Here is a 27,917-nt window from a genome sequence, read left to right as displayed (position 1 = left end):
ACCCTGGATCGAGTCCCATGTTAGGCTCTCTGCATAGTGCCTGCTTCTCTCTCTGCCTGTGTCTGTGCCCCACCCCCTCTCTTTTGTCTCTATGAATAAATAAATAAAGTCTTTTTAAAAAGTTTAAAAAAAAAAGATAGGTGTAATAAAAGCTAATTACTGGGGCAGCTGGGTGGTTCTTGGTTTAGGCTTGGGTCTTGATCTCAGCATCCTGGGATAAAGCCATGCGTTGGGCTCAGGGCTTGCACAGAGTCCATCTGAGATTCTTTTCCCTCTGCCCCTAACCACCCGCTCATGTACTCTTTCTCTAAAATAAATTAAAAAATTTTTAAAGTTAAAATACTATATAGAGAATGGTTCTATAAGAAATAAATGCCATTAAAAGGATAGAGACTGAGGTTTTACTGTGTGATAGACATGCAATGTCTGAAGAAACTCCCGTGATTCACCAAATAGTTCATTAAAAAAAAAAACCTACAAAAAAAGTAATTAATTAATTAATTAATTAAAAAATACCTACAAAGACACCATATGGAGCCAGACTGTTCAAAATCTTAGCCCAGGCTACAGAAACTCTATACTAGAGCCAAACAGAAGCACTAAAGGTTTTTGAGCAAGAATGTAACATAACGGGCAGCCCGGGTGGCTTAGCGGTTTAGGGCCGCCTTCGGCCCAAGGCAGGATCCTGGAGTCCCAGGATCAAGTCCCACTTCAGTCTCCCTGCATGGAACCTGCTTCTCCCTCTGCCTGTGTCTCTGTCTTTCTTTCTTTCTCTCTCTCTGTCTCATGAATAAATAAATAAAAAATAAAAAAGAATGTAACTTAACAAATGGCATATCAGAACATTAGGAATACTAATGTGAAAGTGATATACCTGATTAATATGGTTAGAGAAAGAAACAAAGACCAAGAAATTAGTGAAGTAATAATAGCAACCAAAGGATTTTTTTTTTTTTGCAACCAAAGGATTTAAATAGATATTTCTCCAAAAAAGACATACAAATGGCCAGTAACACATGAAAAAATGTTCAACATCATTACCACCAGAGTAATGAAATCAAACATACAATGACATATCACTTCATATACCCACTAGGATGTCTATAATCAAAAAGACCGATAATAAGCATTGGCAAGGGGATCCCTGGGTGGCGCAGCGGTTTGGCGCCTGCTTTTGGCCCAGGGCGGGATCCTGGAGACCCGGGATCGAATCCCATATCAGGCTCCCGGTGCATGGAGCCTGCTTCTCCCTCTGCCTGTGTCTCTGCCTCTCTCTCTCTCTGTGACTATCATAAGTAAATAAATAAAAATTTAAAAAAAAAAATTTTTTTTTTAAAAATAAGCATTGGCAAGGATGTGGAGAAACTGGAACCCTCACACATGGCTGATGGAAACATAAACGGTGTAGATGCTTTGAAAAACTATTTGGAATTATTTCTCACAAAGTAAAACATATTTATTACATGACCCAGTGACTCTACTCCTAGGTATATACTCAAGAGACCTGAGAACACAAACTTTCACAAAACTTGTACATAAAAGTTCATAGCATTATTCATAAAAGCTAAAAAGTAGAAACAACCCAAACATTTATCATAAATGGATAAATGTAGTATGTTCATACCTTCAATATTATTTTGCAACAAAAAGAAAATACTAATGCATGTTTCAAGGTCATAAATGAACCTTGAAAATACGCTAAGTGTAAAAAGTCAGAAACAAAATGCCATACGTTTTATGATTCCATTTATATGAGAGATCTATAATAGGCAAATATACAGACAAGAAATAGATTAGTGGTTGCCTAGAGCTGAGGGTGGCTGGGGGACATGCAAAGTAGTCTAGATGTGGGTAGAGGTTTCTGAAATTGACTGTGGTGGCAGCTGTACAACACTGAACATACTAATGATCAGTGACCCTCTAAGTGAATAAACCATGTGGTATGTGAATTATCTCTCAAGGCTGTTAATACAAAACAAAAAACAACAGCAACTGCTCAGACACCAATGTTTAATGGAGGAAGAAAAAAAAAACTTACAAAATACTCAAGTGCATCCTGAAAGAAAAACGTAATTTTTATACTTTAAACATTCTATTCATTCACTTATTAAGCAAATATTAACTCAACACCTAATATAAAACAGCCACTGAAGATCTTCTTGTTTTTATCTTGGGGGGAAAAGTGTACCGGTAGATCTTTTTAAGACTTACCAGTGATCTGAAGTTGTGATTTCATGGTCAGGCTACCCATTGAACCAAGCTGCGATCCACTGCCAGACATACCACCAACAGGACGGTAAACCTGAACATGGAAAAGGAGACAGTGTAAACATCAAAAGATCCCATTTTAAAAATATGTATAGGGATGCCTGGTGGCTCAGCGATCAAGCATCTGCCTTTGGCTCAGGGCATGATCCTGGAGTCCCAGAATTGAGTCCCACATTGGGCTCCCTGCATAGAGCCTGCTTTTCCCTCTGCCTATGTCTCTGCCTCTCTGTGTGTCTCTCATGAATAAATAACTAAAGTCTTTTAAAAATTAAGCATTAAATTAAAATTAAAATATGTATAGTGCTAACCAGGCAATTTCCAAGTCTCACTGAAGCTACACAGTAACAGTGGCCTTAACACTGCTAAATAATATTTTCAATTCTAGTACTCATCCTGTTTAACCTATCAGTAAAATGACATAGCTTATCATTCCTTTTTCCATGGTTTACTTTCTTCCCTTGAGCTCCCAAGACACATTCTCTAAGTTTACACACTACCTCACTGATTGTTCTTAGGTTCCTTTAACAATCCCTTCCATTTTCTCCCCTATCTTACTGCTGGAGTGCCTTAGGGCTTAGTTCTCGGTTCCTCTCACCTGGTTTTAAATGTCATCTATATACCAGTGAATCCCAACTTTGTATTTCTATCCCGGATTTTTCTTGTTAAAGATTTTATTTATTTGACAGAGAGGGGAGCATAAGCAGGGAGAGCAGCAGACAGAGGGAGAGGGAGAAGCAGGCTCCCTGCTGAGCAGAGCTCAATGGAGGACTCTATCCCAGGACCTTGGGATCATGACTTGAGCCAATGGCAGATGCTTAACCAACTGAGCCACCCAGGCACCTCCAGACTTCATTCCTAAACTCCAAACAAGTTCACTTGGGTATCTAAAAGACCCCCCCAAACTTAACACATCAAACTGAACTCCTGATAACTCCATCCTTTCAGATGCTCAGGCTAAAAACCTTGAAGTCATCCTGCCTTTGTTTTTTATTTCCCTTCCTATCTACCAGCAATTCTGTAGTCTCTATTTGCAAAATATATTTAGAAGCCAAACATTTAGGCAGGCCCGGTGGCACAGCGGTTTAGTGCCACCTGCAGCCCAGGGCGTGATCCTGGAGACCCTGGATCAAGTCCCACGTCGGGCTCTCTGCATGGAGCCTGCTTCTACCTCTGCCTGTGTCTCTGCCTCTCATTCTCTTTGTGTCTCTATGAATAAATAAATAAATAAATCTTAAAAAAAAAAAAAAAAGAAGAAGGAGAAGAAGAAGCCAAACATTTCTCACGAACTCTATCATCAATCTGCTCAGAGTGGCCTCTGCCACTTTTTCCCCCTGGATTATGCCTCCCTCTTAAATTACTGCGGTTATCAACAGGTCTCCCTGTTTCTACCTGGTGTCCAGCTTCAGTGCCTATTCCGAACACAATCAGGATGACTTTTAAAGTGTTCAAAACCTGGGGTGCCTGGGTGGCTCAGTCAGTTAAGCATCCGCCTCCGGGGTCCTGGGATCAAGCCCCACACTGGGCTCCCTGCTCAGTGGAGGGAGTCTGCTTCTCCCCCACCCTCCTGTCCTCCACTTGCTCCTGCTCTCATTCTAATATAGAAATAAAATCTTTTAAAAATAAAAAAACAAAGTGCTCAAAACCCTGCAAAGGCTTCCGATTTTACTCAGAGTAAAAGCATAGTTCCATCCAACGACCTTAAAAGACAACAGAAGATGCATACTATCCCTGATCCCAATTTCCTGATCTTACTTCCATCTATTCTACTCTCCTAACCTACTCAGGCACCTACCTCCTTGTTATTCTTCAAATAAGCTAGTACGTTCTAGTCTTAGAACTTTTGTTTTCCTTGTTCTCTTGACAATAATTCAATCTGTTCCACTTCCCTTGTCATTTTTTTCCTTCTACAGAATATATCACCTTCTGACATACTGAGTAATTTACTTGATAGTTATATTTATTGATTTCAACTCTCTGGGCTAAAATATAAACTCCATCTAAGTTAAGATCTTTGTTTTATCCACAGAAGCCCAAAACAATGCCTGACACATAGCAAACACTTAAATATCTGTTTGATGAAATAAATTTTTAAAGTAGCTTTTGAATTACACTAAATGAACAATTTTCTAACGTTATCTTCTTCAGTCATCAATCACAGAAAAAGTAATCCCCATGTGGAAATAGCATCATTAATATAACAAGATTTTTTATAACAAAGTCAGAACATCCGGGCTTAATTCCTGTCTACAACATTTACTATACAATAATGTTTGAGCTATGTAACCTTTCTAGGTCCCCGTTTTCTATCAGAAAAATGAGGATAACACCACCGCTACCTCAGTGTTGTTACAAAGATGAATGATTATGTATATTTAAAAATGCTCTATAGGAGCAGCCCGGGTGGCTCAGCAGTTTAGCACCGCCTTCAGCCCAGAGCATGATCCTAGAGACCCAGGATCGAGTCCCGAGTCCCACGTCAGGCTCCCTGCATGGAGTCTGCTTCTCCCTCTGCCTGTGTCTCTGCCTCTCTCTCTCTCTCTCTCTCTCTCTCTCTCTCTCTCTCTCTCTCTCTCGAATAAATAAATAAATAAAATCTTTTAAAAACAAAAAACAATTCTGGTACCTTCTCCAATCTGCCAAAATGAAATGGAACCAACTCAGTAGTTGGTCCTACTGAGACCAACTCTATAAAATCCAATGTTTTATTCCTTAATTTATGAAAATGCTCAATGCTAAAATTTTGACCTTCACTACATCAACTAGGTCATTCTCTTTGGCCAAGGTGTAGGTGTGTGTGTGTGTGTGTGTGTGTGTGTGTGTGTTTGTATGTGTGTGTGTGTGTGTTTTTAGTATTTATTCATTTACTTATGATAGACAGAGAGAGAGAGAGAGAACTCTTCCTGCTTCTGCACTTGCTCCTAGTTCCTGCTGCCTCCCTGTCCCATCATTCTCCATACAGCAACTAGAGTACTCTTTTAAAAATAAATTAGGTCAGGACAACTGGGTGGCTCCACGGTTGAGCTCCTGCCTTCAGTCCAAGGCGCGATCCTGGAGTCCCAGGATCAAGTCCCGCATCAGGCTCCCTGCATGGAGCCTGCCCCTCTGCCTATGTCTCTGCCTCCCTCTCTCTCTCTCTCTCTTTGTGTCTCTCTTGTGAATAAATAAATAAAATCTTAAAAAAAAAAAAAAAAAAAAGTCTAGGCCATGTTCTACTCCACTTAAAATAGGATCCAAATTCCTTCACCTGGCTTACAGATGCCCAAATCCATTCCACACAAGACTGATTCTGATTTTACCTCATATCATTCTCCCCTACACCCATTACAAATCTAGCTTTCTTTTTATTTCTGCCTATGTCTCTACTCTCTCTGTCTCTCTCATGAATAAATGGATAGAATCTTTTAAAAGTATAAATAAATAAAGTAGCCATCCTATCACTTTCTATGACACTACTGAAAATGTTCTGGTTTGTTGACTCTAAAGTCCACAAAAGTAGGCAACTTGTCTGTTAATTAGTACCTGGAATATTCTGGAAGTTTTCTTTTTTAAAGATTTATTCATGAGAGAGAGAACACGGGGGGGGGGGGGGGGGGGTGTTGGGCAGAGACACAGGCAGAGGGAGAAGCAGGCTCCATGCAGCAAGCCCGATGTGGGACTCGATCCCAGGACTCCAGGATCACACCCTGGGTGAAAGCAGGCACTAAACCGCTGAGCCACCCAGGCATCCCTGGAAGTTTTTTAAGTCCATAATTTCACCTGTCACAATACCTAGTATCAAAAAGACAAGAAATAACAAGTACTGGCAAGAATGTGGAAAAAAAGGAAACCTTTGTGCACTGACAGTAAGAATGTAAATTAGTACAAACACTATGGGAAAACAGGATGAAGGTTCTCAAAAAATTAAAAACAGAAACACCATATAATCCAGTAATTCCACCACTGGGTATTTACCCAAGAAAACTGAAAACATTAATTCGAAAATATATATGCACCCTTATGTTTACTGCAGCATTATTTACAATAAATAAAATATGGAAACAACAGATAAAATATGGATAAAGATGTGGTATCCACACACATACTGGACTATGAGCCATTATAAATAAATAAATAAATAAATAAATAAATAAATAAATAAATAAATAAATAAATAAATAAATAGATTTTGCCATTTTTAACAGCATGGATGATCCTAGAGGATATTATACTAAGTAAAATTCGTCAGAGAAAGACAAATACTATCTGATTTCACTTATATGTAGAATCTAAAACACAAACGAACAAAAAAGCAGAAACAGACCTATAAATACAGAGAATGAACCTGTGGTTGCCAGAGGGAAGGGACTAAGGAGACAGGCAAAATGGGTGAAGGGAATAGATGGTACAGACTTCCAGTCATGAAATGAATAAGTCATAAGGAAGAAAGGTTCAGCATAGGGAACATAGTCAGTAGTATTGTAATAGTGATGTATGGCCACAGGTGGCAGCTACATTTGTGGTGTGCATAACATATACAGCTGTCAAATCACTATGTTGTATACCTGAAAATAATATAACATTGTATATCAACTATACTACAATTAAAAAAAAAAGTCCAAAGGCACCTGGCTGCTCAGTCAGTGGAGCATGATGACTCTTGATCTTGGGGGTGTGACTTCAAGCTCCACACTGGGTATAGAGATTACTTAAAAATAAAGCCTTTTTAAAAATTAATAGAGGGATCCCTGGGTGGCGCAGCGGTTTGGCGCCTGCCTTTGGCCCAGGGCACGATCCTGGAGACCCGGGATCGAATCCCATGTCGGGCTCCCGGTGCATGGAGCCTGCTTCTCCCTCTGCCTGTGTCTCTGCCTCTCTCTCTCTCTCTGTGACTATCATAAATAAATAAAAATTTAAAAAAAAAAAAAAAAAAAAAAAAAAAAAAAAAAAAATAAAAATTAATAGAATTTTAAAATATATCAATAAATAGTTAGTCAGTCCAGGGGTGGATGGCTCAGTCTGTAGACATGCTTGGGCAGTTGGTAGAGACTCTTGATCTCAAGGTTGTAAATTCGAGCCCCACACTGGGTGTAGAGATTACTTTAACATTTTTAAAAGTTTTGCCTCTTCCAGAATGTCAGGTAGGTGGAATCATACAACTTGGGAACTTTTCGGATTGGCTTCTTCCACTCAGCAATTACTAAATGTTCCTCCGTACCTTTTCATGGCTTCACAATTCTTTTTTTTTTTAATTGCTGAATAATATTCCATTGTGTGTTTGTAACCACAGTTTATCCATTCTCCTATTAAAGAACATTTTGTTTGCTTCCATTTTGGGGTAATTATGAAAAACGCTGCTATAAATATTCATGTACAGGTTATTTGTGGACTTAAGTTTTCAATTCAATTGAGTAAATATGTTAAACTGTTGGATAATGGTAAGCCCTATATTTCAGGGTTGTAAGAAACTGCCAAATGGTCTTCCAAAGTAGTTGTATCATTTTGCATTCCTACTAGGATTGGAGAATTCATGGGGCACCTGGGTAGCACAGTCAGCTAAATGTGTGCCTTTGGCTCAGATCATGATCTTGGGGTCCTAGAATCAAGCCCTGAGTTGGGCTCCCTGCTCAGTGGGGAATCTCCTTCTGCCTCCCCCTCTGCCTATCCCTCCTACTCCCCCATTCCCCCATACTCACTCTCTCTCAAATAAATAAAATCTTTAAGCAACAACAAAAAAGAGCATTCCTATTGTTCCATATCTTCACCAGCATTTGGTATTACCAGCTTTTCAAAGTTTTGCGAATCTAATAGATGTGCGGTGATATTTCACTGATGGTTTAATTTGCAATTCCCATGACATGATGTTGAATGTATTTTTTAACATATTTTCATATGCTTCATTTGGCATCTATGCATATTGTTTGGTAGGATGTCCAGATCTTTTGCTCACTTTTTACTTGTTTTCACATTATCACATTTTAAGAGTTCTTTATATATTTTAAAAACAAGTCCTTTACTATATGTGTGTTTTGCAAATATTTTCTCACAGCCTATGGCTTCTCTTTTCATTCTCTTAACAGTGTAAATGTTCTAAAATGTGGATGTATATGGAGAATGGGGGTGGTTTCCTCACACCAAGCAGTTCTCTGATATCAGCTGGGTGTCCTACAACTTAAATTTGACAGTACCCAGAGATAGTGTCAGATCCCACAGGTTAAATGAGGAGTCCTACAAGCTCCTCCACCCCACTAGAGATGCTAGTCCCAAGTCCAAGTTGTCTTGTGCTGACTAACCAGCTATAGATTGGAGGAACTAATGTCTACCGCCTTAGGTTTGATTAATTTGCTGTAGTGGCTCACAAAACTCATACATATTACTACTTCATAGATTACCAGTTTATTATAAAAGGATATCACTCAGTAACAGCCAGATGAAAGAAATGCATAGGACAAGGTATGGGGAAAAGGTGTAAAGCTTCCAAGTCCTCAGGAAGCATACCACTCTCCCCAAATCTTCTTGTAATTCAGCAACCGGGAAGCTCTCGGAACCCCGGAGGCTGTTACACAGGTGTGGCCAATTAAGCTACTAGCAACTGAACTCAGATCCCCCACCCCTCTCTTCATTGGAAGGTAGGACTGAAAGGTCCCATTTCTAAGTGGTTGGCTCCTCAGGCAACTAGCTTCCAACCTTAAGACATCAATGAAGTCGTATCATTAACATAACAAAGGACATCTTAATCACTCTCAACAGGAAATTCAGTTTTAGGAGCTCTGTGTCAGGAACAGGGTTGAAAACCAGGGACACCTGGGTGGCTCAGCGGTGGAGGTTTGACCCAGGGCGTGATCCTGGGGTCAGTTCCACATCGGGCTCTTGCAGAGAGCCTGTTTCTCTCTTTCTCTCTCTCTCATATGAATAAATAAATAAAATCTTTTAAAAACATACATATTTTTATTATAAAATCACAATATCACATTGTGCCTTTTGTAAGGAAGGACATTTTATTTTAATAAAGTCTAATTTCTAAATTTTGTCTTTCATGGATTGTATCTTTGGTGTTATATCCAAAAACTCGTTGCCATCTCTTCAACAAATGGTGCTAGGACAACTGCACAACCATATGTAAAAAAATTAAGTTGGACTCCTACAAAGAACTGTGGTTGTATGTTTTGAACTGTCTGGAAGTTACATGAAGGACTGGCTCAAGAACTTCTCTTGCTTTTGTCTTCCTTACCTGGGAGCTTCCTTGGGGCTGAGTTCGCTACCCAGGCAGTTCGTCAAAAGAATTTATTTTTTTTTCCTTTTTTTTTTTAATTTTTATTTATTTATGATAGTCACACAGAGAGAGAGAGAGAGAGGCAGAGACATAGGCAGAGGGAGAAGCAGGCTCCATGCACCGGGAGCCAGACGTGGGATTCGATCCCAGGTCTCCAGGATCGCGCCCTGGGCCAAAGGCAGGCGCTAAACCGCTGCACCACCCAGGGATCCCGTCAAAAGAATTTAAAAGTAAATTTATTAAACCTTGCCACCAAAAAATAAAAATAAATAAATAAATAAATAAATAAACAAACAAACAAACAAACCCTGCCACCTGGGGCAAATGATAATAGGTGGAGTACACAATAGATATACTGAAAAGACTGGAAAGGAAGAGACTAGAGAACAAGACATTTGAAGGAATGAGGGCTTTGAAAAACTCTGGGTATTCTGTTAAATCTAGAAGTCCAAGTACAGGAGAAGATCCTGGCTCTTAACTCTGACTGACCTTCAGGCTCCATCCAATCAGGAAGTAAAGGCTAAGACCGTTTTAAACTGCCCAACAGAGCCAATCTGAAAACATGGTAGTGTAGGGGGGAAAGGAGGGGAAAGCTGGTTTCAAGTTTTGTTGTTTTTTTTTTTTTTATTTTAATATCTTATTTATTTATTCGTGATAGAGAGACAGAGACACAGGCAAAGAGAGAAGCAGGCCCCATGCTGGGAGCCCGACGTGGGACTCGATCCCGGGACTCGAGGACCGCGCAGTGGGCCAAAGGCAGGAGCCAAACCGCTGAGCTACCCAGGGATCCCGTGGTTTCAAGTTTTTAAGGATATCGGTCAAATCACTAGCTGACCACTAAACTAACAGAATACAGACTTCAGTGGCCATACATGATAAAGAATACAGACTACACAAAATTAGTTTGGAATTCACCAAATAAGCAAAGAACCACAATAAGCAGCAATAAGAAACCACGAGAGGGGGGGGAGGGGGCCTGGGTGGCTCAGTCAAAAGCATCAAACTCTTTTTTTTTTTTTTTTAAGATTTTATCTATTTATTAAAGACACACAGAGAGAAGGGCAGAGACACAGACAGACGGAGAAGCAGGCTCCCTGCAGGGAGCCTGATGTGGGACTCAGATCCCAGGACCCCCAGGATCACGCCCTGAGCCAAAGGCAGACACTCAACCGCTCAACGGCTGAGCTACCTGGGCATCCCCGGTTAAGCATCAAACTCTTGATTTGGCTCCTGAGATTCAGCCCTGCATCCTGGCTCCTGCTCAGCAGAGTCCGCTTGAGATTCTCTCTCTCCTCTCCCTCTGCCCCTCCCTATGTGTGTGTGCTCTAGCTCTCTCAAATAAATAAGTAAATCTTAAAAAAAGAAAGAAACCATGAAATGGGAAAAGAATTTGATATCCAGAGTTGCTGCACTATAAATTCAAAATGTTCGGTTTTTCATACTAGCAAACCAAATTCAATAGCACTTAATACACAATGACCAAGTGGGATTCATTACTGGGTTGCAAGGATGGATCAACATACAAAAATTGGTGTGTTATACATTAAAAGAACTGAGGCTAAAAATCACAGGATCATCACAGTTGATGTAAAAAAAAAAAAAGCATTTGACAAAATTCAATAGTCTTTCATGATAAAAACTGTCAAACTAGGAATAAAGAAAATTAACAAAATGAAGAGTATATATGAAAAGCCCACAACTAATATCATACTCAATGATGAAAAACTGAAAACTTGTCCTCCAATACTAGGAAGAAGACAAAATACCAACTCCCACCACTTTTATTAACATAGTACTTTAAGTCCTAGCCAAGGCAACCGGCCAGGAAAAATAAATAAATAAGACAATCCCATTTACAATAGCACCAAAAGGAATAAAATACTTAGGAATCAACTTAACAAAAGAGATGAAAACTACAAAACTCTGCTGAAAGAAATTAAAGAAGCAAGGTACCGGGGTCACTTAGTTGGTTAAGCATCTGCCTTTGACTCAGGTCATGATGGGGGTCACCCAGGATTCTGGTATGAAGTCTCGAATCAAGCTCCCTGCTCTCTTGCACGAGTTCTTTCACTCAAATAAACAAATGAAATCTTTTGTTTAAATTAATTAATTAAAGAAGCCACAGGGGCACATGAGTGGCACAGTGGTTGAGCATCTGCCTTTGGCTCAGTTGGTGATTCCGTAGTCCTACGATCAAGTCTTGTATCAGCCTCCCCGCGGGGAGCCTGTTTCTCCCTCTGCCTATGTCTCGGACTCTCTCTCTGTGTCTCTCATAAATAAATAAATGAAATCTTACACACACACACACAAATACATGGAAAGCGATCCATATTCATGGTTTGTAAGATTTACAGATTCAGTGCAATCCCATTCAAAATCCCAATGGCAGGATGCCTGGTTGGCTCATTGGTTGAACATCTGCCTTTGGCTCAGGGCATGATCCTGGAGTCCCAGGATTGAGTCCCACATCGGGCTCCCTGCATGGAGCCTGCTTCTCCCTCTGCCTCTATCTCTGCTCCTCTGTGTGTGTCATGAATAAATAAATAAACTCTTTTAAAAAATCCAAAAAATATATAAAATTAAATTTAAAATTCCCAATGGCTTTTTTAAAATAAGATTTTGTTTATTTATTCATGAGAGACACAGAGAAAAAGAGAGAGAGGCAGAGACACAGGCAGAGGGAGAAGCAGGCTCCATGAAGGGAGCCCGATGTAGGACTCAAATCTTGAGACTCCAGGATCATGCCCTGGACCAAAGGCAGGCGCTAGACTGCTAAGCCACCCAGCGTCCCTCAATGGCATTTTTTTAAAGAAAAAACAGCCCTAAAATTCAAATAGAACTAGATATAACACCAAAAGCAAAAAGAAATTGGATATAAATTAAAAGCAAAAATCTTGTACTTCAAAACCATCATTAAGAAGTGAGAAGCCAAGGGGATCCTGTGGCTCAGAGATTTCGGGACTGCCTTCTGCCCTGAGTGTGATCCTAGAGTACCGGGATCAAATCCCACATCGGGCTCCCTGCATGGAGCCTATTTCTCCCTGCCTGTGTCTCTGCCTCTCTCTCTCTGTGTCTCTCATGAATAAATAAATAAAATCTTAGAAAAAAAAAAAAAAACAAAGTGAGAGGCCAGGCTCAGTCAGTTAAGACTCTGGTGATTTCAGCTCAGGTCATGATCTCATAGGTGGTGAGATCAAGCCCTTCTCATTGGGACCGGGTAGAGAATCCCAGCTCGACAAAGAATCTGCTTGGGATTCGCTCTCTCCCTCACCCTCTGCCTCTCCCTCCAGTTGCTCGCACACCTCTCTCACAAATAAACAAACAAATCTTTAAAAAAAAAAAGAAGCCAACCCACAAAATGCAAGATAATTTTTGTAAATTCTACAAATCTGACAAAAGTATCTAAACATATGAAGAAAAAAATAAAAAAATAAACATATGAAGAACTCTCAAAAAAGATGTTCAGTTCAACGACTGAAAGACTGGCAAAATACCTAAGTACGCATTTCTCCAAAGATACACAAATGGCCTAAAAACACATGAAAACATACTCAACATCATTAATCATCACAGACATACAAACCAAAATCAAAATAACACTTCATACTTACTAGGTTGGCTATAATTAATATGACCAATAACTAGTATTGAATAAGGGGTACCTGGGTGGTTCAGTGGTTGAGCGTTAGCCTTAGGCTCAAGTCGTGATCCCAGAGTCCTGGGATCGAGTCCCACATCAGGCTCCTCACAGGAAGCCTGCTTCTCCCTCCGCCTTTATCTCTGCCTCTCTCTGTGTCTCTCATGAATAAATAAAATCTTTAAAAACAAACAAACAAAAACAGTATTGATGAGGATATACAAAATTAGAATCTTCGTACAGTGCTAATGGGAATGTAAAATGGTGCATCTGCGATGGAACAGTTTTGTGGTTCCTCAAAAAAGTAAAACACTGAATTACCCCATTACAGCAATTCTTCTCTAGGTATATACCAAGAGAAGAGAAATTAAAACACACAAAAACCTGAACATGAATGTTCGCAGCAATATTATTCATAAGAGTCAGAAAACACAAACAACCCAAATGTCCATGTCCATCAAACAATGAACAGATTTTTTCAATGTGGTATATTCATACAATGGAATATTATTCAGCAATAAAAAGAAATAAAGCACTGATAAAATCTGTATCATAGACAAACCCTGAAAATACTATGCTAAGTGAAAGAAGCCAGTCTCAAAGGACTAAATATTATATGATTCCATTTACATGAAATGTCGAGTAAACTAAGCCACAGACATAGTAAGTAGATTATTGGTTGCCTAGGGCTGAGCAGATGTGGGATTTGGGATGAGAGCTAAGAGACACAGAGATTCCTTTTTGGGGTAATTATTAGGTTTCAAAATTGATTGTTGAGGGGCACCTGGGTGGTTCAGTTAAAGCATTTGCCTTCGGGTCAGGTCATGATCTCAGGGTCCTCTGATGGAATCCCACATTGGGCTCCCTGCTCAGCAGAGAATCGGCTTCTTTCTCTGCCCCTCACCCTCTCTCTGCTTCTCCCGCTTCCCCTTACCCCACTCATGCTCTCACTTTCTCTCAAATAAATGAATAAAATCTTTTTTATTTTTAAAGATTTTATTTATTTATTCATGGGGGAGACAGAGAGAGGCGGAGACACAGGCAGAGGGGAGCAGCAGGCTCCATGCAGGGAGCCTGACGTGGGACTCAATCCCGGGTCTCCAGGATCAGACCCTGGGCTGAAGGTGGCACTAAACCGCTGAACCACTCAGGCTGCCCAAAGACAAGGATTCTTTTTTTTTTTTTCTTTTTTTTTTTTAAGACAAGGATTCTTTTTCTTTTTAATTTATTTATTTATGATAGTCACACACAGAGAGAGAGAGAGAGAGAGAGGCAGAAACATAGGCAGAGGGAGAAGCAGGCTCCATGCACCGGGAGCCCGACGTGGGATTTGATCCCGGGTCTCCAGGATCGTGCCCTGGGCCAAAGGCAGGCGCTGAACTGCTGTGCCACCCAGGGATCCCAAGACAAGGATTCTTAAAGGGAAGTTCTGCAACTTAAGATATAAAAATGACTAAGAAAGTGGTAAACATTAGGTAAACATAAAATATGTAAAAGAATGTCTAATTTGGGAATTTAAAAATATAAAATTAAAATAAAAATATAAAACTAAAATACTAAATAATAGCATTAAAATCTGGAATGGAGACAACTGGAGTTTAGTTTTAAGATCTTTTTATTGCTCAGCAAGGCAAAGATACCAATTAATTTTTGTGAAGTTAATATGCAAGTTAATTTCAAAGAGATGCAACAAAAATTTAAAAACAGCACAAAAAAAATAAAAATAAAAAATAAAAACAGAGCACACAGATTTCCAAACCAGTATGGAGAAAAAAGATCTGAGAGAAAAAAATATATGAATCCAAAAGAATGTAGGAAGTAAATAAAAAGAGAAAAAAATGAAATATGTAGAGGAAGGTCTTTTACAAAATGATAGATTACACATGCACATCTGAATTCCTTTTCAAATTCCCTCCAAACTCTAGCAAAAATTTAAAAAAAATTTAAAGATTTTATTTTTTTTTTAATTTTTTAAATTTTTTATTTATTTATGATAGTCACACACACACAGAGAGAGAGAGAGAGGGGCAGAGACACAGGCAGAGGGAGAAGCAGGCTCCATGCACCGGGAGCCCGATGTGGGATTCGATCCCGGGTCTCCAGGATCGCGCCCTGGGCCAAAGACAGGCGCTAAACCGCTGTGCCACCCAGGGATCCCTAAAGATTTTATTTATTCATTCATGAGAGTCACAGAGAGAGAGAGAGAGAGAGAGAGAGAGAGAGAGAGAGAGAGAGAGAGAGAGAGACACAGAGGGAGAAGCAGGTTCCATGCAGGGAGCTCGACATGGGACTCGATCCTGGGTCTCCAGGATCGGGCCCTGGGCTGAAGGCGGCGCTAAACTGCTGAGCCACCGGGCTGCCCAGCAAAAAAAAGTTTTAAACCCAAGAAGCAACTAGAGTAAATAAGGAAAATCAGAAGTAGAGACAACAAGCAAATAACTTTAGTAAGCTACAAATCTGACAGACCAATGCTAATTGACCACACACTGAAGAAAGTTGACTCCTATGTTGGTAATAGGGAAAAGCAGAGAACAAAGATGGTTTAAATTGTAGCATCTTCGGGATCCCTGGGTGGTGCAGCGGTTTGGCGCCTGCCTTTGGCCCAGGGCGCGATCCTGGAGACCCGGGATCGAATCCCACATCAGGCTCCCGGTGCATGGAGCCTGCTTCTCCCTCTGCCTGTGTCTCTGCCTCTCTCTCTCTCTCTCTCTGTGACTATCATAAATAAATAAAAATTTAAAAAAATAAATAAAAAAAAATTGTAGCATCTTCAACATAGGCACCAGGTAATTCTGGAAGTAGAGCATAATGGTTAAGCAGGATTGTTTAAAAGCTACCTACCCAGCATATTGATTCCTAAATTCCCTATTTCACACCAGAAGGATCTGGTGGTTTTTTTTCCTCTGGAGAGGGTAAAGTAGAGCATCTCTGGAATGGGAGATGCCAGGCACAGTGGAAAGATGGACAACAGTATCAAAAACAGGAGAATTAGGGGTGGCTCAATCAGTTAAGCATCTGCCTTAGGCTGAGGTCATTATCCCGGAGTCCAGGGGCTCAGGGTTCAGGATCCCTGCTCAGTGGGGAGCCTGCTTCTCCTTCTCCCTCTGGTCCTCCCCCCTGCTTGTGCTCCCTCTCATTCTCACTCACACTCTCCCTCAAATAAATAAAATCTTTAAAAAAACAGAATTAAAAGAACATATGCAAACAATGACAAAACTCTCATTCTCCTTTCCCACTTGGCTATAGCCCACTGTAGTTATTAAGACTTAACCAGGGATGCCTGGGTGGCTCAGCCGTTAAGTATCTGCCTTCGGCCCAGGGTGTGATCCTGGAGTCCTGGATCGAGTCCCACATCAGGCTTCCAGCATGGAGCCTGCCTATGTCTGCTCTCAGTATCTCTCATGAATAAGAGAAAAAAAAAAAAAAAAAAAGGTTTAATCAACCAGGCAGCAGATAGGAGTCTTTTTATGATGTTCGCCAACTTCATAAAAGGTTATCTACCAGATAACCCTATAGTGAGGTTCTCTATTAACAAGCTTCTCCTTCCTACATGCACACTCAGAACTCCCAGCCTGATTTTTAGTCTCCCATCCTTAAACATCAAATACTACACACCAAGCAATGTGAAAAGCTTCTATCATGAAGTGTTGCCAAGGAAAAACAAAGAAAACTTAAAAAAATATATTAACATCCTCAGAGAGATGAAAAGATACTACATTCATGAAACAAAAATAGGATGCCATAAAAAAAAGAAATTTCAGAGAAGGAGGAATTAGCATGAAAGCTGTCCCCAAGAGGAACAGCCTATTTATGGAGACGGGATACATCAATTTGGTCAGCTTGGTAGTCTGAAATTGCAAGCTCTGCACATAGACTGTCAAAACACTAGAATAGGGATCAACTGATACCTGCTGCTGCCAGACTGACAAAATAATTTGGTTGCCAGAGCTTATAATTTTAGATAATCCTGCAACTTTAAACTATTTTTTAGTTCCTGTTGGACTAGCTAACATGTCCTAGTTTTCCTAGGAGACCTGACTATATAGTTTTCTACTCCTCATTTTCTTAAATATCTTTACACTTAAAAAATCCTGTTAACTAAGAAACCTTGCAATTTGAGAAAGATTAACTAATTTCCAAATACATTAAAGAAGAAATACAGATTCTGAATGACAAATGTGATCAATGTCACCTAATTAACAATAACCAATATACAATATTTAAGTAAGTAAGCAGTATAACATTCATTTTGGTTACTAGATAACAAAATGTCTTCAATCTGATGCTCTGAAATAGGAATTTTTCTGTAAAGGGCCAGGGAGTAACCATTTTAAATTTTGTGATCCATGTGATCTGTTACAACTACACAAGTACTTGTAGTGTGACAATTGCTATTAGACAACACATAAAATGAACGAATGAGACTGTTCCAGAAAAACTATTCACATAAACTTCCTGAAGTCCAGATTCCTTCAAGAATGGGCCAATTTGTTAACCCCCTGCCCTCAAGCATCAAAGTGAAAAAACTAGATACCATTTAAGAAACACCCTATAAGGGGCACTTGGGTAGCTCAGTTATTGAGGTTTTGGTTCAGGTCATGATCTCATGGATCATGAGACTGAGCTCTGTGTCTAACTCAGAGCTTAGCAGGGAGTCTGCTTGAGATTCTTGCCCTCTGCTCCTTCCTCTCCTCATTTGCATGTATGAGTGCTCTCTAAAAAGTCTTAAAAAAAAAAAAAACACTCTACACACATCACGTTACACCTGAAAACTGGGAAATATGGAAGGGGCAATATTCCTTGAGACATTATAATAAAACAGTTGGATATAAGTGGATAATCTCATAATCATTTTTACATTCTTCTCTTTATCCACATCACTACTCCCTTTTGTTCTTATACTATCATACTAATTTCAACATTTCTCCTTGTCTAACCCCATTCTGTCCATACAGTATTGTCAAAAGGATTTTTAAGATGAATTCTCTACACCTCTAATGATCCTCACACTTGCCTATTCTTTTAACTTGCCTATTCTTTTAACTCACCTTCCACTCTCATATTTACCCCATGTTTCAGCCATACAGAATTATTTATCCTATTCCAACATTCAATCTGTTTAATACTTCTGTGATTTACTTCTCCTGTTTCTTCTGTTCAAAATGTACTCTGCTCCTTCCTTAACTCTTCTTATCCGTCAACATTCTTCCCAAGCATTTCATCTGGTAGCCTTCCCTCAATTCTGAAGCAGATATAATGAATTTCTTCTTCTCATCAACTGTACTGCATGTATTCCAGGAGATATTATAACATGGCAATTAAATGTGCAGGCTTTGGAGTCAGGCTGATCTAGATCCACAAATCATCACTGGTATTTACCGTGCAAACATGAACAAATTATTAATCTCTGAGCCATGGGGATCCCTGGGTGGCTCAGCGGTTTAGCACCTGCCTTTGGCCCAGGGCACGATTCTGGAGTCCCGGGATCAAGTCCCACATCGGGCTCCCAGCATGGAGCCTGCTTCTCCCTCCTCCTGTGCCTCTGCCTCTCTCTCTCTGTCTATAATAAATAAATAAACAAATAAATCTTTTTTTTTTTCAAACAAATAAATCTTAAAAAAATAATAATATGGGCAGCCCCAGTGGCTCAGCGGTTTAGTGCCACCTTCAGCCCAGGGTCTGATCCTGGAGACCCAGGATCGAGTCCCATGTCGGGCTTCCTACATGGAGCCTGCTTCTCCCTCTGCCTGTGTCTCTGCCACTCTCTCTCTCTCTTTCTCTGTCTCATGAATAAATAAATAAAATCTTAAAATAATAATAATAATCATCATCATCATCTCTGAGCCATGCCTTCTTCATCCATAAAATAGGGATCATTTTATAGTAGTTTTGTCTTAAAGACTGAGATAATAGGGGCAGCCCCAGTGGCTCAGCGGTTGAGCGCCTGCCTTCAGCCTGGGGCCTGATCCTGGAGACCCGGGATCGAATCCCGCATCGGGCTCCCTACATGGAGCCTGCTTCTCCCTCTGTGTCTCTGCCTCTCTCTCTTTCTATCATGAATAAATAAATAAAATCTTAAAAAATAAAAAAAGACTGAGATAACACCTGTAAAGTGCTATAGACAGTTTTAAACTTAAGTGTTCAATAGCTCTGTCCCTTATCTGTTTGCAAATCTATCTCCTCTTTCAAACTATTTTCTTCAGATCAGGGGCCATTCATCTTTACATTGCTACAGCTGGACACAATGCCTGAAGCACCTTAAGAGTAAGGCCTTCAAAAATCTGTTGAATCAATCAATCAATATGTAATATTTATGATACTCAAGGTGAACTTTTCTCTAACATCTCAGAAGAACTTAAATTTAGGATATCTTTCTTACTAAACACTAAAAAGTGTAAAAACATCTATTACAATTCAAAGGACTCAGTACTGTCCAACACTTCTCCAAATAAATGGGAGCACTAGTAACCTGTAAAAAAGAGCCTCTACTTATAAATAAATGGTTACAAAAGGTATTTGTTTTTGTTTATGTATATATACATATATATTTCTATATATGTATATCCTTATATATAATAGCAATAGAAAGGCATTCAATGAATACATGCTACAGAAAGTTTCCCATCATAACAGTAAAAACCACAGATTTCATAGATTTACAGAGGCGCCTCAGTGGCTCAGTTAAGTAAAGCATCTGATTCCTTGATTTCAGCTCAGGTTTTGATCTCAGGGTTGTGAGTTCAAGTCACCCATGGAGCTTACTTAAAAAAACAAAGTGACTGGCACCTGGGTGGCTCAGCTGGTTGGGTATCTGCCTTCGACTCGGGTCATGATTTCTAGATCCTGGGACTGAGCCCCACGTTGAGCTCCCTGTTCTGCGGGAAGTCTGTTTCTCTCCCCCCTACCCCCTCTCTCAGTGCCCCTGGTGGTATGCTCCCTCTCAAGTATATAAAAAAAAGATTAAATTAAATTTAAAAAAAATAAAAATTTAAAAAATTTAAAAACAAAAATTTAAAAATGAAAAACAAAAAAAAACCATAGATTTACAAAGATAAGAAGGCCTGCTCTTCTAGAATTCAAAATATGAGGAAAAAACAAATATAAATAATTAGAATTAAAGGAAACTGACATTGTGTTCTCAATATGTGCAAGTAACATGAGTAAGGAAATACAGGCTGTAGTAATTACTTTTGACTTTGTAGGGAGGAAGAATTCAAACAAGATGCCACAGAAGAGAAGCACTTATGGGTGAAAAGGATAATAATAGGAAGAGAACAGGAGATCTGCCTAAATTTGGTCAACAAACAAGGCACAAAGGGGGAAATGAGACAATACAAAAATAATGGACTTCAAAAATCAATATACTGGGCACCAAGCCCCAGCTCTGTTGTTATAAATATTAGAAAGAAACAAAACGTGTAATTCACAAGCAATGTGAATGTCTTCCTAGAAAACCCAAAGCCTCCACATAAGACAACTAATAATAACCTAGAAAACTGACCAGTATCATGGACAAAGTGAAAAGCAAAAAACCTTTAAGTGAAAATAGTAAAAAAAAAAAAAAAAAATTTTATCTCAAACGCCAACTACTTTTGGGTGACTACACAAATTTGAGAACATAAAACACATTCATAACACAGCAACACAAAGAGAAAAACACACCACCACTTAGGGTGGCATCCCTGGAATTCAGATGGAATTAAAAAAGAAAGAATATATAAAAGATTTTAATTCTTGGCTAATTATAAGTCTAGAAGCTATAGTAGCTAGTTTCAAAAATGTGTTTCCCCACCCCACCCCAAATCCTAACCTCCTGCTATTCAAAACTCTTGTGTAATTCCCCTGACAGTAACACAAGGTAGGCCTATATAACCAACAGAATATGGTGGAAATAACAGTGTACTATATCCAAAGCTAGGTCATAAAAGGCATTACAAATGTTTGCCTTGATCCCTGGGATTGCTTGTTCTGGGAGAAGTCAGCTACCATACTATGAAGACATCCAAGTGGTCCTACGGAGATGGCCAGGTAAAAAGGAAATGAAGCCTCCCACCAAAAACCAGCATCAATTTGCTAAAGATGAGGGAGCCACCTTGGAAGTAGATATTCCAGTCCCAGTTAAGGCTAAAATGATTGCAGCCTGTTATCTAATTACAACATCAAGAGAGACCTTAAGCCACAACTGCTCAGCCAAGCTGCTCCCAAATTTCTCACCCAAAGAAAACGCAGAAGATAGTAAGTTATTATTTTAAGCCACTGAATTTTGGGATAATACTGTATAGCAGTATTAATATATTAATATATAATATATTAATATATTAATATATATCTCCCTAGAGCTTGTAATATATTAATACATAATACTGTATAGCAATAGAACACTAACAGAGAAGCTAAGGTATAATTCTGGCTAAGTACTTGGGTAAAGTAAGATCTCTGCTCTAAATTACATGAATAAGAAAACTTACACTGAAGTACCAACCTAACATGCTTAGAACCTATACTGAAGTTCTTAACAATTCAAATAGAGGATGTGTACTTATTTTACATTTGGTAATGATTTATTTCGTAAAAGATAAAACAAATGGTAAGGTAAATTATGGGAGGGCAGCCCTGGTGGCTCAGCGGTTTAGCGCAGCCTTCAGCCCAGGGCCTGATCCTGGAGACCTGGGATCGAGTCCCATGTCGGGCTCTCTGCATGGAGCCTGCTTCTGCCTCTGTCTGTCTCTACCTCTTTCTCTCTCTCTGTCTCTCATGAATAAATAAATAAAATCTAAAAAAAAAAGATAAATTATGGGAGAGTGATCATTTTTCAACCAAATTAGGGTGGTTTTGATTGTGAACAGGGACTAGATGAAATGTTATGTCAACAGGAATAAACCAGACCTATACTAGGCAAGCCATGACATAAAGCCACCCTAATTATGGATGATATGTATGGAAATTTAAACTACTAAAATAAGGTGGTATAAAAGAGAAAGTATTAAATTCAGGAGGCTGCAAAAACCACAACCATCATCATAATAAAAAGTTACTAGTCTGGACAGCTAAGTGGCTCAATCAGTTAAGCATCCGACTTGATTTTGGTTCAGGTCATGCTCTCAGAGTTGTGATCCCTGTATCAGTTCTGTGCTGGGCATGGAGCCTGCTTAAGATTCTCTCCCCCCCCCCACCCCCTGCTGTGTCTCTCATGAATAAATAAATAAAATATTTTTAAAACATTTTCAGGGTATCCCAGGGTGGCTCAGCGGTTTATCACCTGCCTTTGGCCCAGCGCGTGATCCTGGAGTCCTGGGATAGAGGCCTGTGTCAGGCTCCCTGCATGGAGCCTGCTTCTCCGTCTGCCTGTGTCTCTGCGCCTCTCTCTCTCTCTCTCTCTCATGAATAAATAAATAAAATATATATTTTTTTAATTTTTAAAAAAATATTCTCTTTCCCCTTTTCTCTCTGCCCCTCCCCCCCAAGAAAAAAAAAACTACTTTGGGGGCACCTGGCTGGCTCAGTGGAGCATGTGACTCTTGATCTCAGGGTTTTGAGTTTGAGATCCACGTTGGGTATAGGGACTACTTAAAGCTAAAATCTTGGGATGCCTGGGTGGCTCAGTGCTTAAGCATCTGTCTTCGCCTCAGGGTGTGATCCTAGGGCCTGGGATCAAGTCCCACATCATGCTCCTTGCAGGGAGACTGCTTCTCCTCTGGCTGTGTCTCTGCCTCTCTCTCTGCATGTCTCTCATGAATAAATAAATATAATCTTTTAAAAAAAAAGAATTTTACATGTAGTAACTCTTAACAGGTTGAATAGTGGCTCCCAAAATGATTGTGTCCACATCCTATTCCCTGAAACCTACAAATGTGACTTCACTTGGAAAGAGTCTTTACAGATACAATTAGGAATTTCAAGATAATATCACCCAAATTATCTAGGTGAAACTTAAATCCAGTGACAATTGTCCTGTTAAGAGACCCACAGAAGGGGCACCTGAGTAGCTCAGTGGTTGAGCATCTGCCTTTGGCTCAGGTCATAATCCCAGGGTCCTGGGATCAAGTCCTGCATCAGGCTCCCCTTGGGGAGCCTGCTTCTCCCTCTGCCTATGTCTCTGCCTCTCTCTCTGTGTCTCTCATGAATAATAAAATCTTTAAGAAAAAAAAAAAAAGACCCACAGAAAGTAGAAGAGAAAAAGTCCATGTAAAGACAGATAGAGATTAAAATTATGCAGCCACAAGCCAAGGGACACCTAGAGGCACCAAGAGTTGGAAAACGGAAGGAAGAATTCTCCCTAGAGCTTTTACTTATTTTTTTTTTTTAAGATTATTGAGAGAGAGAGAGAGAGAGAGAGAGAGGGGCAGAGACACAGGCAGAGGGAGAAGCAGGCTCCATGCAGGGAGCCCGACTTGGCACTTGATCCTGGGTCTCCAGGATCACACCGTGGGCTGCAGGTGGCGCCAAACCGCTGCGCCACCGGGGCTGTCCTCTCCCTAGAGCTTGTAGAACAAGTAAGGCTCTTCTGACATCTTAACTTCAGATTTGTGGGCTCCAGAACCATGAGAAATTAAGTCTCTATTTTAAGTCACCAAGTTTGAGGTAATTTGTAATGGCAGTCACAAAATTAATACACTCCCAATGACATAGATACTACTATTCCCACCTTAACAAAGATGAAACAAGCACAGAAATGTTAAGTAATCTAATAAACCAGAAGATTTGGGGATAAGAATAAAAAGTATTAAAATGTAATAAAAAACTGGTTTGGAAATAGTATTTGGAGGCTGGTAATGGGAACTGAGCTTCCCCTCAAAATTTAGCTGAGCTTAAGAAATGAAGAAGAAATGAAAGAATCATTATTTTGCAGCATCTAATATAATAACTGAGTCAGGCAAGAACCATCAATAGATGATAGCATTTTAAAATATGTCCACAAACGATCTGATACTCCTCTCTTCAAAAGATGGAACCTAATACCCACCTCTAGAATGCAGGCCGGATTTAGTTAATTTCTTCTAATGAATAGAATGTGGCAGGAAAAGGGTAGTATGTGACTTCCAAGGCAAAGTCATAAAAAGCAATGCCACAACAATGTATAAAGGTGCAATTTTGTGACATCAATAACTGAAATGGGTGGTGACAGAGCTGTAAAGAAACAGCTTTTGTATGTTATTGAAATTAAGCAGTTATAAATTCAAATTAGAATATTATAACTCTAGGACTTTAAATGTAATCCCCATGATAACCACAAATAGGTACAGAATATACACAAAAGGAAATGAAAATGTTTCATTATCAACTAAACACAATGACTATAAAAAAAAAAAGCTATAGCACATATGGAAAAGAAATAGTAAAATTAGGAAGACCCTCTTTACCAGTAATTACTTCAGATAAAATAATGGATTGAACTCTCCTCAATCAAGACAGAAATTTGCAGAATGGATTAAAAACATCATCTGATGGGCAGCCCGGGTGCCTCAGCGGCTTAGCACAGCCTTCAGCCCGGGGCAAGATCCTGGAGACCCGGGATGGAGTCCCATGTTGGGTTCCCTTCATGGAACCTGCTTCTCCCTCTGACTGTGTCTCTGTCTCTCTCTGTCTCTCTCTCTCTCATGAATAAATAAGTAAATAATCTTAAAAAAAAAAAAAAAGCGTCATCTGATCATATGTTGTCTACAAGAGCCTCATTCTAGATCCAAAGACACAAATAAACTAAAAGGATGGAAAAAGATATCCCACGTAAGACATAAATAGTAACCAAAAGATTACTGAGATGACTTTACTAATGTTACACAAAATACTTTATTTACTTATTTTTTTATTCATGAGAGACACAGAGATAGAGAGAGGCAGAGACACAGGCAGAGGGAGAAGCAGGCTCCATGCCAGGAGCCCGATGTGGGACTCGATCCCGGGTCTCCAGGATCACGTCCTGGACCGAAGGCAGCGCTAAACCGCTGATCCACCCAGGATGCCCTGTTACACAAAATATTTTAAATCAAAAAAGGTTATGAGGGACGTCTGGGTGGCTCAGTGGTTTAGCTCTTCCCTTTGGCCCAGGGCATGATCCTGGTGTCCCGGGATGAAGCCAGCATCGAGCTCCCTGCAAGGAGCCTGCTTCTCCCTCTGCCTGTGTCACTCTGCTTCTCTGTCTCTCATGAATAAATAAATAAAATCTTAAAAAAAAAAAAAAGGTTATGAGACAAAGATGTTACAATATTAATAAAAGGCCCAAAACAGCAGGAAGACACAATGATTATAAACATGTACACAGCTAATAACAGATCATCAAAATACATGAAGCAAAAACTGACATGTTTGAAGGTAGTAGACATTTCTGAGCATATTGAAAGGATTATATACCAAGTGGGTTTATTCCTGGCATTCAAGAATGGTTCAATATAAAAATTAATCAGGGCAGCCTGGGTGGCTCAGCGGTTTAGTGCCGCCGTCAGCCCAGGGCATGATCCTGGAGACCCAGGATTGAGTCTCACATCGGGCTCCCTGCATGGAGCCTGCTTCTCTCTGCCTGGTGTCTCTGGCTCACTCTCTCTCGCTCTCTCTCTCTCTCTCTCTCTCTATCTCTCATGAATAAGTAAATAAAATCTTTAAAAAAAATACAAAAATACAAAAATAAAATAAATTAAAATGTAGAAATAAGAATAAAAATTAATCAACATAATAATCATATTAAAAGAACAGGGACGCCTGGGTGGCTCGGCAGTTGAGCGCCTTCCTTCTCCCCAGGACATGATTCTAGAGTCCCAGAATTGAGTCCCACATTGGGCTCCCTGCATGATGCCTGCTTCTCTCTCTGCCTCTGTGTGTCTCTCATGAATTAATAAATAATATCTTTAAAAAAAGAAAAAGAATGAAAGGAAAAAACATGATCATCTCTATTGATAGAGGAAAAGCATCTGACAAAATTTAACACCCTTCCATGATGATAAACATTCAACAAAGTAGGAAGAGAAGGGAACCACTTCAGTATGTTAATAAAGGCCACAAATGAAAATCCCACAACTGGCATAATACTCAATGGTGAAAGAATGAAAGCTTCTTCTTGAAGACCAGGAATAAGGCAAGGATGCGCACTCTCACCACTTCCATTCAACAAAGCAATTAGGCAAGAAAAAGGAATAAAGGGAAACCTGAGTGACTCAGCGGTTGAGCATCTGCCTTCAGCTGAGGGTGTGATCTGGTGTCTGGGGATCCCACATTGGGGTCTCCACGGGGAGCCTGCTTCTCCCTCTGCCTATCTCTCTCATGAATAAATAAAATATTTAAATTTAAAAAAAAGAAAAAGGAATAAAAAGCGTTCAAGTTGGAAAGGAAGAAGTAAAATCCTGTTTGAAGATACGATCTTAAATACAGAAAATCCTAGATATTAAAAAAAAAAAAAGAAACTGTTAGAATAAATTCAGCAAACTAGTAAGATACAGAAATCAACACACAAAAACCTGCTGCATTTACATTCACTAACAATCAAGAATCTGAACAGGAAATTAAGAAAACAATTACATTTACAAACTCGGTCAGTTAAGCATCTGCCTTCAGCTCCAGTCATGATCCTGGGGTCCTGGGATTCAGCCCCACAGAGGTCCCTGCTCAGCAGCAAGCTTGCTTCTCCCTCTCCCTGCCCCTCCCCTGCTTTCTCTTACTGTCAAATAAATAAAATAAAAAAAGCATAACAGTAAGACACTTAGGAATTAACCAATGAGGTAAAAGACATAACACTGAAAACTATATAACACTGCTGAAAAAAATTAATGAAGACACAAATAAATGGAAAGATATTCTGTGTTTATGGATTAAGAGTCTTAATATTGTTAAGATATTAAAACTACCCAAAGAAGGGATCCCTGGGTGGCGCAGCGGTTTGGCTCCTGCCTTTGGCCCAGGTCACAATCCTGGAGATCCGGGATCGAATCCCACGTCGGGCTCCTGGTGCATGGAGCCTGCTTCTCCCTCTGCCTGTGTCTCTGCCTCTCTCTCTCTCTCTCTCTGTGACTATCATAAATAAATAAAAATTTTTTAAAAAATTAAAAAAAAAACTACCCAAAGAAGTCTACAGATTCAATGCAACCTCTATCAAAATCCCAATGATGTTTCTTGCAGAAACAGAAAATCCATCCTAAAATTTATATAGAATCTCCAGGGATCTTGAATAGCCAAAACAATCTTGAAAAAGAACAAAGTTAAAGGACTTATATTTCCTGATTTCAAAATTTAGTACAAAGTTGCAATAATCAAAACATTGTGGTACTGGTATAGAAACAGACATACAAACTTATTCCACTGGACTAGAATAGACAGCCCAAAAATAAACTCTTATATATAAAGTAAAATGATTTTTGACAAGGGTGCCAAAACCAAAGGGGAAAGGACAGTCTTTTCAACAAATGGTGCTGGGAAAACCAGCTGTCCACTTGCAAAAGAATAAAGTTGGACCCTTACCTAACACCATTTACAAAAATTAAAAATGGATCAAAGACCTAAATGCTAAGACCTAAAAATATAACTCTTAGAAGAAAATAGGACAAATGCTTTACAACAGTGGATTTGGCAATGATTCCTTGCATATGACACCAAAGGTATGGGCAACAAAAGAAAAAAAAAGATAAATTGGACTTCACAAAAATTGAAAACTTTTGTGCAAAAGATGCTATCAACAGAATGAAAAGACAACCTACAAAACAGGAGAAAATAGTTGCAAATCATTCATCTAAAGGATTAATATTCAGAATATACAGAGCACTCCTAAAACTCAACAACAAA

At 39.5% G+C, this 27,917-nt stretch overlaps 1 protein-coding gene across 5 annotated transcripts in view; it reads right to left on the bottom strand.

Moving 5' to 3' along the window:
• Nucleotides 1-27,917, bottom strand: part of ITCH (itchy E3 ubiquitin protein ligase) — a 152,444-nt gene that overhangs the window by 100,303 nt on the left and 24,224 nt on the right. For all 5 annotated transcript variants that reach the window (XM_038572050.1, XM_038572048.1, XM_038572047.1 and 2 more), the window contains one exon: nt 2,212-2,302. In XM_038572050.1, coding sequence (XP_038427978.1) covers nt 2,212-2,281 — 70 coding nt within the window. In that variant the 5' untranslated portion in view covers nt 2,282-2,302. Of the gene's footprint in view, nt 1-2,211; nt 2,303-27,917 lie in introns of those variants that run through there.

The sequence above is a fragment of the Canis lupus genome, chromosome 24, assembly GCF_011100685.1.
Source record: "Canis lupus familiaris isolate Mischka breed German Shepherd chromosome 24, alternate assembly UU_Cfam_GSD_1.0, whole genome shotgun sequence".
Taxonomy (NCBI): domain Eukaryota; kingdom Metazoa; phylum Chordata; class Mammalia; order Carnivora; family Canidae; genus Canis; species Canis lupus.
The sequence above is the reverse complement of the archived record's forward strand: the minus strand, read 5'-3'. Positions and strand labels throughout refer to the sequence as shown.